The sequence below is a fragment of the Heptranchias perlo genome, chromosome 2 (genome assembly GCF_035084215.1).
Source record: "Heptranchias perlo isolate sHepPer1 chromosome 2, sHepPer1.hap1, whole genome shotgun sequence".
NCBI classification, from domain to species: Eukaryota; Metazoa; Chordata; class Chondrichthyes; order Hexanchiformes; family Hexanchidae; genus Heptranchias; species Heptranchias perlo.
This window is the reverse complement of record NC_090326.1, coordinates 91,007,509-91,020,474: the sequence shown is the minus strand read 5'-3', so window position 1 is coordinate 91,020,474 and position 12,966 is coordinate 91,007,509. Positions and strand designations below refer to the sequence as shown.

The following is a 12,966-nucleotide window of genomic DNA, read 5'->3' as shown; positions in this document are numbered from 1 at the left end:
ATCCAATATTAATATGTTAACAATGTGATTGCTTCTTTGGATGGAAAGTCAGTGAACCCTGGTTTGTTCTTGCGCACCACCAAGAGATTTGTTAAATTGAAGTTAGCAGAACATTTGGAATAGGCCGCCTGTCAATCATCTTTTTGTAGGGAATGGTACGTGATGACTTACAGCTGAGGTTTTCAAACTTTGATGTATGCTGACTTCCTACTAATATTGCTGCACTCCCAGGGAGTCCTCTGTGTCCTAACTTCTCAAACATGGTATTAGCAACCCAAAGGAAAATAACATTATCATTGCAGAAAATCCTTTTTTTAAAATTAATATACAGCAAGAGAAATAAAGAGCTAATAAGTCAACAAATACAGAACTGTGATGACCTTGTAGATCTCTTGGGACCCTAGTTTGAAAACTTCTGACTTAACGGAAGGAAGAAAAATAACCAGAATGGGATTAAAAGATCAAGGAAATGTCACTTATTTGGGTTTTGTGCTACCACCACCTATTCCTTGCATTTATATAATGCTCTTTGCACAAAAGAACATCCGAGTACAACACGGGACAGGGAGGTGGACACCGAGCAGGAAAAGGAGCACGTTAGGGAGCAAAAGCACAGTTGAAGAAATGTGTTTTTGGAGGCTTCTGAAGGCTTGAAGGTAAGATAGCTAGCTTTGTGGAGTAAGCTTATATGCTGAAAAATTCCTTTCTCGGTTTGATCCAAGTGGGAAAAGGTGTGGTACGTATCTTAACAGTTTAACAATGCATTTGAAAGTTGCGAGCAGTGTGATTGGTGTTTGCGTATGATGGAAAAAATGCTACTGTAGTTCTTCAAATGGTGATCACATTTTCCACCTGTTTCTTCAAACTATTATTTGTAGTTGATTTTCCATTACTGCAGTCTGTTGTGCATTGGGTCCTTGGAGGTACCCAGTCCTTTAGACATTAGCTTTGGTCAGCAAGTAATGGAACGTTATAACATCTTTTCTAATGGCATCAGCTGTTCTGAGAAATATGGTAATATTTTGGTATCAACATTAAAAATTCTGTATAAAATTGTTTTGGGGTTTGTTCCACAATTCAATACATTTCTCTAATTTTTGTTTTATAAGCCTACATTTTTTAAAGTTATTTTTTCCAATAATTAATTTTGTTCCCTTTCAATTGAAGCAAATCAATTATTCAGAAATTAATAATCCCACATTATTGCAACAGAGTATTCTGTATTCATAAGCAATCAGCCATAGGAGTATCTGAAAGGGAAAGCCAGGTCAACATTTTGGATGCGATCCTATATCAGAACTGCATTTACTTTTTCTTTTAATCATATTTATTCCATTTTTATTGTCTATATTGAACATTTGAAATGTACAGCAAATTAAATGTATCTGAATGTTTTGGTGTAAATAGCTGAAATCTGCCTTAGACAGTCTGTGCTCTGAAGCACTATAAAAGCTTAGTGCAGGTTTTTTTCCACAGTATGATTTGTGTTTTTAGCACGGAGATGACTATGTAATTTGACATTTGCTGTTATGACGTAACTCTAGGGACCTAATTAAATGCTCAGAACAGTTGGTGAAAATGCCTGAAGTCAGTGTTGGTAATGATACAAATTCTTTGATGTGCGCTAAATTTCTAGTTTATTGTGAACAACATATTTTAAGTGGATAGCCTACATCAGTGTCATTATTGTAAGCTTTATCACTGATACCTCTATACATCATTGTTAGATGATAATATTGTACTAACGGGAATAATCTAATACAATTCAAGGGCAGCCAAGATGGTATGTGCATATGCCATCGCAAATTAGAAATATTGTTTTGTATCATATGCTGCCATCACTATTCTGGATAATGGTGTGAAATTTTAAAAAACTTTCTCTTGTGTGCACTGTTTTTTTTGATTACTTTCCTCTTCCCTCCCTGCCTTACTTTTCCACATATCCTTTTAGATACGCTTGCAACATCCCTGGATTGACACAGCAGAGAGGCAGCTCCCTTGCCTCTCTGCTTATGCAGCTTTTAAGCTTGGCCATTAGGAGGTGTGTGGGAGAGACCTATGATAACATATGTGCGACCATGTAAAAGACCAATCTTCTGCTCAGTGATGCTCCTCCTTTTTCTCCCTCCTGTGCCTGGTGTCACAGCCAAGATAGAGAACTCATCATTTGGGGAAAATCACTGTTGTGAACCTCCAACCTTTGGCTCTGGTACAGCTGGCCTGAGCATTGAGTGCCACAATTGTCTGAGCATCTTCAGTATGTAGAAGTGCTTCTATCAGTCATTGTCCACTGTTGATCCTGGTGAAGAAAGATACCACATTTCACAAATGATCTTGGACTGTGTGTCTCGTCAATGTGTTGTGTCTGTGATTTACACAACACTTGTGTATCTTATCGTTTCCAGGAATGCACCATTACTGTTCCGCGAATGCAAATGCTAGTGTTTTCAAAATGTTTTTCTTTTTCGTAGGCCTCTGCAGCAAGATTTATCCCAGGTCCAGCATCAAACATTACAGTTTCGAAATCAGCAATTTCACGGGTCCAGAACAGTGTCGAAGGCATAAATCAAGAAATAGAAAGAATGTTTATTAAAGATAATGGAGAAAAAGAAGAACTATCAAGGGTATGTGCATGCTCAGTCTTTTATTGTAAGTGCATTTTCATAACAAAAGATAAATGCCTATATACAAAATAGGCTATGATTATAAAGAGAAAAAGAAATGGTGCAAATACTAGGTATAAAACAAATTATTGGAAATGCACAGGAAGTCATCAGCATCTGAAGGAGGAATGATTGATTAACGTTTCAGGTGGAATCCTTCATTGGAACCAATTTTTATGAGTGCCACCTTACGCTTGCTAACTGAATTGCTATGCCCTACAAGCATTTTCTGTTTTTATTACGGATTCGAAGACTGACTATGCTACAGTTGAATCATCTCACAAAGGCCATTTGGATGATGAGTCCCACCTTGGCACTGGTTTTGCATTTAATCATGTATTGTTTTGGCAGTATCCTCATTTCCAGTTTTTTAAACTTTATCCTGAGTTTGAAAATCCCTGAGAAGTGTTGGGGATGTGTCATTGATGACTGAGTGAGTTATAGCAATACTTTCTACCATGAGCCTCAAAGACCCATGTGGTTAGCTATGCAGATACCAGAGTTATAATAGTCTTTTGCACAGATGAACGCAATCACTAGTGAGATCCTGTTTTTCTGCAGGTACCTGGATCCTGTTTAAACCTTTATATGGGAATTAAATCCCAGTGGTGACATCATTCATTTGATTACATCACTCATCTTTTGTTATTTTCATTAGTGTGAATGTTTTTCAGGTGTTTGTTATTTCTCTGATCTCGTGACTGTGGCCATTTATTTAATCTGTTTGGGTTACCATGACGTTCTTTTCTCCACAAAGACTTCTGGGTAAGCGAGTTAATTAGGGGCTTACCTTTCATATGGAAAGATTCCCTCTACACGTAACTTTGGTGTCATAGTTGGTGGACTTTTCCACAAGAACTTTGAATTCTTTTTTAAATACTTAGCCAGAAAATAACTAAGACCAGGGCATCTAGAAATTAGAAAGGTCATGAAATTTTGCCTCAGGTAACAGGACTCTAATGAAAATTGAAAATATCAGATTTGGATGGAGGAGGGGACTATTGAGGACAAGAAAGATTTTTTTTTTCCTGTCTTTTTCTATTTTGGCTTCTATTTTGTATTTCCTATTGTTCAATTTTATGTAAACTTTCAAACACCTTTGTCTTTTCTGTATTCAGTCCCATGACATTTTTTTAAATGCTAACACATTGACTTGATATAATTCATTGAAAAGCATTGGTATGTTACTTGCATGTGTCATGATGATAGTTGGATTCAAGCTCCACAAAACTATAATGGTTCCCTCTTTGACAACAAAAGAATGAAGCAGTCAATTGATCCCAACTGCTGCAGGGAATTATATTTTTGCTAAGGACATGTTCAGCGCATAATAATCTTGTCATCCTTGCTCTCAGTTGTCATCTGGTAGTGCAGCTGTATTACTGAACACAGGCCTGCATGGATAGGTGGCTGAGCTGAGGACTCTGGGTGGCTTGCACAGAGCCAGAGTGGCGTTGGAGAATGCAGGCAGACCTCCTGACCGGGAGTGGACTAAGGGAGACCTGTCGGCACTAGGAGCATCACAAGAAGGCTTGGGGCAGACCTGCCTGGACTTAAGGCAGAGCCATTGCACTTGGGATGGGCTTCCAAGTAAAAAATAAAATTTTTGATAATGAGCTAGAATGGCATAGGGCCAGCACTCTATTCGGCACTAAGATCACAAATGCGCAGAGACCTGAAAACATGGGGAGGGACAATATAGCTGAACAAAGTAACCTGCAGGAAAGGATTAAAACTCCAACCCCAGCCTCTGAGATAGGTCAGGTCTCTGGTAGCAAAACTTACTGGATTGATTTCCAATAGGATATGGAAAATCTTTTGGTTGAGGTTGTTTATTAGATATAGACACGTGTGTGTGTGTGTGTGTGTGTATGTATATGTGTGTGTATATGTGTATATAAGCCACAAACTTCAAAGCCAATACATGAAATTACATATATATATTTCATGTATTGGTTTAGAATTTTGTGGTTTATAGCCAGGACATGATAGTACCACATCTTAAATGAGCTCCCAACATTTCCATCAAGGAAAATAAAAGAATGAAGGTGTTGTCCAGCCTCAGTCATCCAGTAATCCCAATTGCACAGTACATTTGTATGAACACTGGGTGAGAATTAAAATTGGCTGCGATGCCCACTCTCCTTAATGGTCACATTCACTGTCTTGTCTCTCCTATTATGAATGACCACTTGGGGCAAGGTACCAGCTGATTGGTGTCCATGGAACCTTACTCTAGCATGGATTGCTGGTTTCAAAGAGCAGTGATGGGGGAGAACATTGTGGGGGGAAATAGAAATTAGCGCACTGTACTAATAATGTTTAGGAACCTATCTTCCCCCTCTGCACTTGGTTTTAAACATCAAAACATAGTTTTCCTCAATGGCATAGTTGGCAAAGACAACATACAGCTGAGCCACACAGATCAGAAGACCACAGGTTCGATTGCTGACCTGTGCTGAGTTTGGATATCTTGGCCAGGTTGGCATGAGTGTGCTGTAGTTGGCCTCAGTGCCCCTAGGTTGGGGAGGGGGCAGGTCGTACCGGGTTCCAGTTTCTTATCGTCTGCTGCCCCCTGCTGGGAAGTGCTCTGATGTAGATGTTGTGTGAGAGCAGTGTGGGCTTGGCTGTGACATTCTGTGAAATCAAACAGCCTGCTAAGATTCACTGTTGGTCTAGGTTCATGAATAAAATCTACTTGAGCGAAGTTCCAAAGAGCTACTGCCACCTGTGCCACATGTGTCGAGGCCTTTAGGAGAAGACGGGAGAAAAGTAGCAAAGAAAAAACGGTATTAGTAATTTTTAAAAAAATGTTTACTTAGGGGTTTAATCTTCATCCACATCCAGTATTTCACTAGTGCCAAATCAGTTATGGCCAATGGAACAGGTTAAAAGTTGTGCTTGTGGCTGGGTGTCCATGTGGGTAGTTTATTTTAGTTCTAAATTTAGCAATTTCTGGGGGGAGGTGATAGCATAGGTGTTGCTGGCAGAGTGGGAAGGAACACTGGAGTGGGTCAAAAATAAACCAAAACCAAAAAAAATAAGAGCTAAGGCATTGGTACATAAAATATAAATAAATTATAATTAAGAAGCAACATGTTCTTTTTTCACCAGCTTGAACACATGATTGATAAGTACACAGTTCATTGCATCAGGTTATTAGACAAAAGACTTTCCTGAAATCAAAAGCAGTGGTAAGGCCGACTGTCTCCTCTGTATTGTTAGGACTCTTGAATGAACACATGTGCCCTGTAGTTTAGTCTGGTGGCTGATGGCAGATCATTAATGAAATCCCATAAGGAAAAGTATAATGATTGTTGTGGATTAATAACACCATATGGTTGAGATGATTTTGGAGCAAAAATAGGAGTACCTGTCGGTTATGTCAAAACACTTGCAATGATGCAGGTCACTTTTTCCATGTGTTTTCTTGTTGTGCTGTGCCAACATCACAAATATGTTGGTGCTCGTAATAAATTGGAGGGTATGTGCTGCTGTGTTTTTGCTGTTTATGTGGAGAAATGTCACTCTTCTGATTTGGATGGATTAGGTTTAACAGCCAAACTGGAATATTAAAAATGTCTAAAATAATTGCGCTGACTTTAAATGCCAAAACATGGGCCTTGTTGAGACTAGGATCCTGTAAAAGGAACATGCACTACCACAGAGTTGAATCTTCAAGATGAGATAGATCAGAATGAATAACTTGCACAATAAATTGAGACACAGGTCTGGATTTGCCTGGGTCTGCTGGAAACACGTCAGGGCGGGAATTCTGTAAACCCTTGCGACCCTATGAACCCCCACCAGCACTGATAGCACTTTTCTTGGGGACATAATTTTATATGTAGGGCTGAAGGCCATGGGCATGATTTTAAAAGAAAAGTGCAGGTGCGTTGGGCAGCGAAGGGAGGGCAAAGAAAATCAGGTTTTTGAGGAGTGGGCAGAAATCCCATCTCCAACACGCCGAAGAGAGTGCACGACCCAGAGTTATCGGAGTGCTTGGGCCGTTCCCGAACATGGAAGAGAGTGCACGACCCAGAGTTATCGGAGTGCTTGGGCCGTTCCCGAACATGGAAGAGAGTGCACGACCCAGAGTTATCGGAGTGCTTGGGCCGTTCCCGAACATGGAAGAGAGTGCACGACCCAGAGTTATCGGAGTGCTTGGGCCGTTCCCGAACATGGAAGAGAGTGCACGAGCCAGAGTTATCGGAGTGCTTGGGCCGTTCCTGAACATGGAAGAGAGTGCACGACCCAGAGTTATCGGAGTGCTTGGGCCGTTCCCGAACATGGAAGAGAGTGCACGACCCAGAGTTATCGGAGTGCTTGGGCCGATCCCGAACATGGAAGCCCCTCCGGCAATTAAAGCTGGCGGGACGATATTTAAAACGGCAATTCAAAAAAACGGAAATACTTGAAGTACTTGAAATGTGCATAAACCTAATTAAGAACGAAGGCAAGCGATTTCAATGCTGCCTCAGCGTGTTTCCCCTGCTGTGTGAAACATGCAACGGGAAAGTAGTCAGGTTTCAGCTGGCAGCCATTTGGACATTTAAATCCCTGTTTGACAGATGGGGATAAAAGGTCAGTTATTGCAACAGGACACTCAGTTCTCTCAGACAAACTTTTGGCTGGGAGATCTTTGTGCTTAGACTGAAAATTCTTGGTTTCCACTCAGAATTGTTCTGTTTACACATATTTACCAACTTTTCGGACCCCCCTCAAACTGACACCATCATTCACCAGTATATCTGAGGACGAGGAAGATCACCATCCTCTCCAGGCACGGCGTGCACTTTCGCCACTTGTAGCTCTACAACACAGTGCTGCACCACAGGTACCCGCACAAGAGCACAGAGGGGAACAATAGAGGGACCGATGTCGCAGAAAGCGCTACTTTCATCAGAGGGTCTACAGACCGAGGTACAGCTTCCTGGACCTCTGAGGAGCAGTGCCTACGGAGGCTGAGAGTGAGTTGCCAGGTGGCCGCAGACATCTGCAGCCTCCTTCATGCCGAGCTGCTCCCGGCTGGGTCTGACAGCATCTCATTACCCATCGCTGTTAAAGTGACCACTGCCCTCAACTTCTTCGCCTCCGGATCATTCCAGGGTGCTACCGGTGACATCGCCGTGGTCTCACAGTCATCTGCCCACAGGTGCATAAGACAGGTCACCGACTGTTTGCTTCGCAGGGCCTCGCAATACGTCAACTTCCCCATGGACAACCTCAGCCAGACGGAGAGGGCTGTGGGTTTCCAATCTATGGCTGGCTTCCCACGTGTACAGGGTGAAATCGATTGCACGCATATAGCAATCCGAGCACCTCCACATGAGCCAGGACTGTTCATCAACAGAAAAGGTTATCAGTGCATCAATGGGCAGCTCGTTTGCGACCACAGCAAAAGATTTCTTCACGCGTGTATGAGATTCCCTGGCAGCGGCCACGATGCGTTCATTCTGAGGGAATCCAACATTCCGGCCCTTTTCCACACCCCGAGCAGCCTTAAGGGCTGGCTCCTCGGAGACAAGGGATACTCCCTGCATATGTGTCTGATGACACCTCTGAGGAACCCCATCAGCGAGCAACAGCGTCGATACAACGACAGCCACATCGCCACCAGGTCTATAATTGAACATGTGATAGGGCTGCTGATGATGCGGTTTTGGTGCCTTGATCGTTCTGGGGGAGCGCTTCAATACACACCAGAGAGAGTGGGTCGCATTATAGTAGTTTGTTGTGTCCTGCACAACAGAGAAGGGTACTGGTTGATGAGGCCCCATGCCCTCATCAAGCATCCACATCTGCCATGAACATTGAGGAGGACCCGGAGGAGAAGGAGGACGAACCCATCCGCAGAGCAGCGGCTCACCTGGCTGCTCATGAGGCCAGGGAGTCACTCATATGTGAATGCTTGTCATAAGATCACAAAGTGAGAATAGTCCAGTCCTCACACCACCAGCTCTTCCCCCCCCCCCCCCCCCCCGGCCCCCCCCACCACCCCTGCACAAAACAGTCCTGCAACTACACATAATACACCCACTGTAAAGTGACCCACTGGGTGCATCAAGTCTCACCTTGCATGATGAAGCACATGTAAGGGCGCTATCACAAAAGCCAGTCAAGAATGGGCAAGTCGTGGCAGTAGCGGTGAGAATGATAACATTTAATATGACTTTATCAAAAACCAAATATAAATGAAAAACATGACAGTCTGTCAGACACCCTTGTGCATACCCTTCGTGATCACAAATCCTTAGCCTTTCTCTTCCTACTTCTTCTACGTGGTGCATCCCCTGTGGTTTTTTTTCATTGGTTCATGGGATGTGGGCGTCGCTGGCATGGCCGGCATTTATTGCCCATCCCTAATTGTCCTTGAGAAGGTGGTGGTGAACCGCCTTCTTGAACCGTTGCAGCAGAGGTAGTGGCAGGTTGCTCATGTCCATGGTGGACTGTATAGATGCTTTCGGCCTACGCCCTCTGGGTTTTGGAGCCAGTGAGGACCCCGCCAAAGACTGCAGGGGCAGACTTGGACACCTGGAGAGGAGGCAGCATTGCGGGTACTGGTTGAGAGGGGGGCAGTGGGTAAGACGTGGGCATGTTTTAATTGGGAGGCGTCCCCACTTCTATGTCCCCTTCAGCCAGCATCCCTCTCCTGGACCAGGCCTCGATCGCATCTACCACCCTGCTGGAGAACAGTTTGGAGGACATGTGTGATGCCTTGGAAGCCCAGTTGTAAAGTTTCTGTCTGCTTGTTTAAGGCAGCAGAATGTTGTTCACCGTGAGTTCGAACGGCCGTTGTCAAAGCCTGAATAGACTCATTCTGAGCTGTGCATGAAGCTGAATGGAGGCTAGCCTTCTCTCCATCGCAGACGTTCCCCCGCAGTTACCTGCGACACTATCTCACACAGTACCTCATGTCCATGTGACACTATCTCAAAGATTCCCTCACGTACCTGTGCCACCATTCCACTAATGCAGGAGTTGGACTCCTCGATCCTCTGCGCTATTGTGGAGAGTGCGCGTGGCACCTGTTCCAGTACCTCACAAATGTGCTGCTGTCCCTCGATCATTCTCCCTCCCCCGGGGTTCCGCAAGTCCAGCTGAGCAGAGCCTGGAGAGGAGTGCGTCCACCGATGCGGACTCTCCGCAGCTGCCCCTGCCACCAGTGTCTGTTCGTGCTCATGTGTGTGTGGTGACTCATCAGGTGCCAACCCAACGAACTGACTACTAGGACCCACCGAGGTGTGAGTATCTGCACTGGTGAATGGCTCGTTAAGATGTAACGATGCGTCCTCAGAGGCCGGGAGCTCCTCTGAGGAATCGCCCTCTGCCATCATTGCGGTCGTTAAAGGCCCTGTAAGAGAACAGAAGGCAATATTAAGCATCATCACAGATGTCATGTTGCGATGAGCAAACTGAGGTGTTCAACATGCCAATCATTGTTGACATCAATTCATGTTGTGTGTGATGAATGTTAAAGTTGTGTCACCAGACGTTTGTGGGGTTCCAGTCTCGGCCTCCCCGACGGCAGGCTCTCGAGGGTACGGCTGATCTGCAGGACCTCCTGCTCCGTGTCTGCAAGGACCACTATTTGTTGTGGCATCCCCTCCAGTCCTCGCCCTCTCGCGTGCATTTTGTGCTCTTCTAGAAGGAGAGAAAGTACAGACATGTGATTGAGTGATGGTGAAGTGGTCAGCCGATGAATGCATTGCTTTGGGTGAGGCTGACCGTGAAAGAGGTGCATCAGAGGGTGAGTATGAGACAGAGACATCACATTGGATCAGGATTGAGGTGAGTGGTAGTGGTGGGGTCACAAATGGGGAGGTCAGGAAGTGCAGATAAGTTGAGGATGAGCCTTAAGTGGGTGTGAGGAGTGATGTGATGGAGTAGTCTTGGCAGTGCAGAATGAGTGGGGTGAGGGGGGGTGATGTGCGCCACGGAATGCAGGAGAATCAGTAAGCGTACTCATTTTTGCTGACCTAGTTAGGTCATTGAAACGCTTCCTACACTGGACCCAAGTGCGGGATATGTTGCTCCTGCTGGTGACCTCCTCTGCCACCTGAAGCGTGGATGAAGGAACAGAGTGTCTTGTGGCCAAATTTGCTGATGATACAAAGATAGGTGGAAAAGCAAGTTGTGATGAGGACACAAAGTGTCTGCAAAGGGATAGTGACAGGTTAAGCGAATGGACAAAAATTTGGCAGATGGAATATAATGTGGGAAAATGTGAAGTCATCCACTTTGGAAGGAAAAATAAAAAAGCAAAATATTTGAATGGAGAAATACTACAAAATGCTGCGGTTCAGAGGGATCTGGGTGTCCTCGTACATGAAACATAAAGTCAACATACAGGTACAGCAGGTAATCCGGAAGGCAAACGGAATATCGGCCTTTATTTCTCGGGGGATGGAGTATAAAAGCAGGGAAGTCATGCTACAACTGTACAGGGTGCTGGTGAGACCACACCTGGAGTACTGCGTTCAGTTCTGGTGCCCTTATTTAAGGAAGGACATACTTGCATTGGAGGCAGTTCAGAGAAGGTTCACTCGGTTGATTCCGGGTATGGAAGGGTTGTCTTATGAGGAAAGATTGAACAGTTTGGGTCTATACTCATTGGAGTTTAGAAGAATGAGAGGAGATCTTATTGAAACATACAAGATTCTGAGGGGACTCAATCGGGTAGATGCTGAGAGGATGTTACCCCTCATGGGGGAATCTAAAACTAGGGGGCATAGTCTCAGAATAAGGGGTCGCCCGTTTAAGACGGAAATGAGGAGGAATTTCTTCTCCCAGAGGGTCGTGAATCTTTGGAATTCTTTACCCCAAAAAGCTGTGGAGGCTGAGTCATTGAATACATTCAAGGCTGAGTTAGACACATTTTTGATCAGCAAGGGAGTCAAAGGATATGGGGAAAGAGCAGGAAAGTGGAGTTGAGGTAAAAATCAGATCAGCCACGATCTCACAAAATGGCAGAGCAGGCGAGAGGGACCGAATGGCCTACTCCTGCTCCTATTTCTTATGGTCTTACGGTCTAAGCCAGGCCTTTTTGGTGGCAGAGGCAGGGCACTTCCTCCTGTCGGCCAGATAAAATAGTTCCCTCCTCCTCCTAACCCCGGCCAGCAGCACCTCAAATGAGGTGTCGCTGAATCTTGGAGCAGCCTTGCCCCTGTGCTGCTCCATTGGGCCTCCTTGCTCTTTGCTCCAACAAATCCATTGGAGCAATGGCCCTTTAAATCTAGACGTTCCAGCTGACAGCAGGTTATGCGGGTGTGCAGTATGCAGCTTTCGGACTGCAAACCTGGAAACAAGATTAATGGCCACCAGTTAAGTTGCGATCACGTGGAGAACAGTAGGTTTTTATTATTTGGGTTACTCGTGCGCACGTTCACCTCCCCCCCCCCCCCCCCCCAACTGCCATCCCGCCGGCTTTTTAAAATCGTGTCCCCCATATCTCTCCCTTCATCTACACAGGCAGCTGCAGTGACGGTGGGAACGATAAGGGGAAATCTCTGTCGGCACAGTTTTGGAGGAAGGCCTCCCGTCCCACTTTCCCGTTCATACAGCTTCGACTTCATTCAAAATCAGGTTGGCTTTGTCAGGAAAATCCAGACCACGCTGTTACCTTGGCAGAGAGTGGAGATGCAAGTATAAATCAGCCTGATCTGCCATGCACACTGAACACACCGTGGAGCAGGAGTTATGTAATGCCAGGAAAATAGTAACTTTAAATAGCTAACTCTTCAGACTGACTATATCATGTCGCTTGCTGTCTTTGTTCTGAGGAAATTCTGCTTATGAAGTAGTTTATCTCTACCAGGCTGTAGTGCTGAAGACTTGTGCTCCAGAACTAGCCGAGCCTCTAGCCAAACTGTTCCAGTACAGCTACAACACTGGCATCTACCCGACAATGTGGAAAATTGCCCAGGTATGTCCTGTCCACAAAAAGCAGGACAAATCCAAATCGGCCAATTACAGCCCCATCAGTCTACTCTCAATCATCAGCAAAGTGATGGAAGGTGTCATCGACAGTGCTATCAAGCGGCACTTACTCACCAATAACCTGCTCACCAATGCTCAGTTTGGGTTCCGCCAGGACCATTCGGCTCCAGACCTCATTACAGCCTTGGTCCAAACATGGACAAAAGAGCTGAATTCCAGAGGTGAGGTGAGAGTGACTGCCCTTGACATCAAGGCAGCATTTGACCGAGTGTGGTACCAAAGAGCCCGAGTAAAATTGAAGTCAGTGGGAATCGGGGGGGGGGGGGGGAAACTCTCCAGTGGCTGGAGTCATACCTAGCACAAA

The 12,966-nt window shown here is 44.9% G+C and overlaps 1 protein-coding gene across 2 annotated transcripts in view; it reads left to right on the top strand.

Annotated features, from left to right (window-relative positions):
- LOC137341120 (glucocorticoid-induced transcript 1 protein-like) overlaps positions 1–12,966 on the top strand; it is a 240,240-nt gene that overhangs the window by 170,218 nt on the left and 57,056 nt on the right. For both annotated transcript variants that reach the window (XM_068004073.1, XM_068004064.1), the window contains exon 5: positions 2,472–2,624. In XM_068004073.1, coding sequence (XP_067860174.1) covers positions 2,472–2,624 — 153 coding nt within the window. The remainder of the gene's footprint in view (positions 1–2,471; positions 2,625–12,966) is intronic.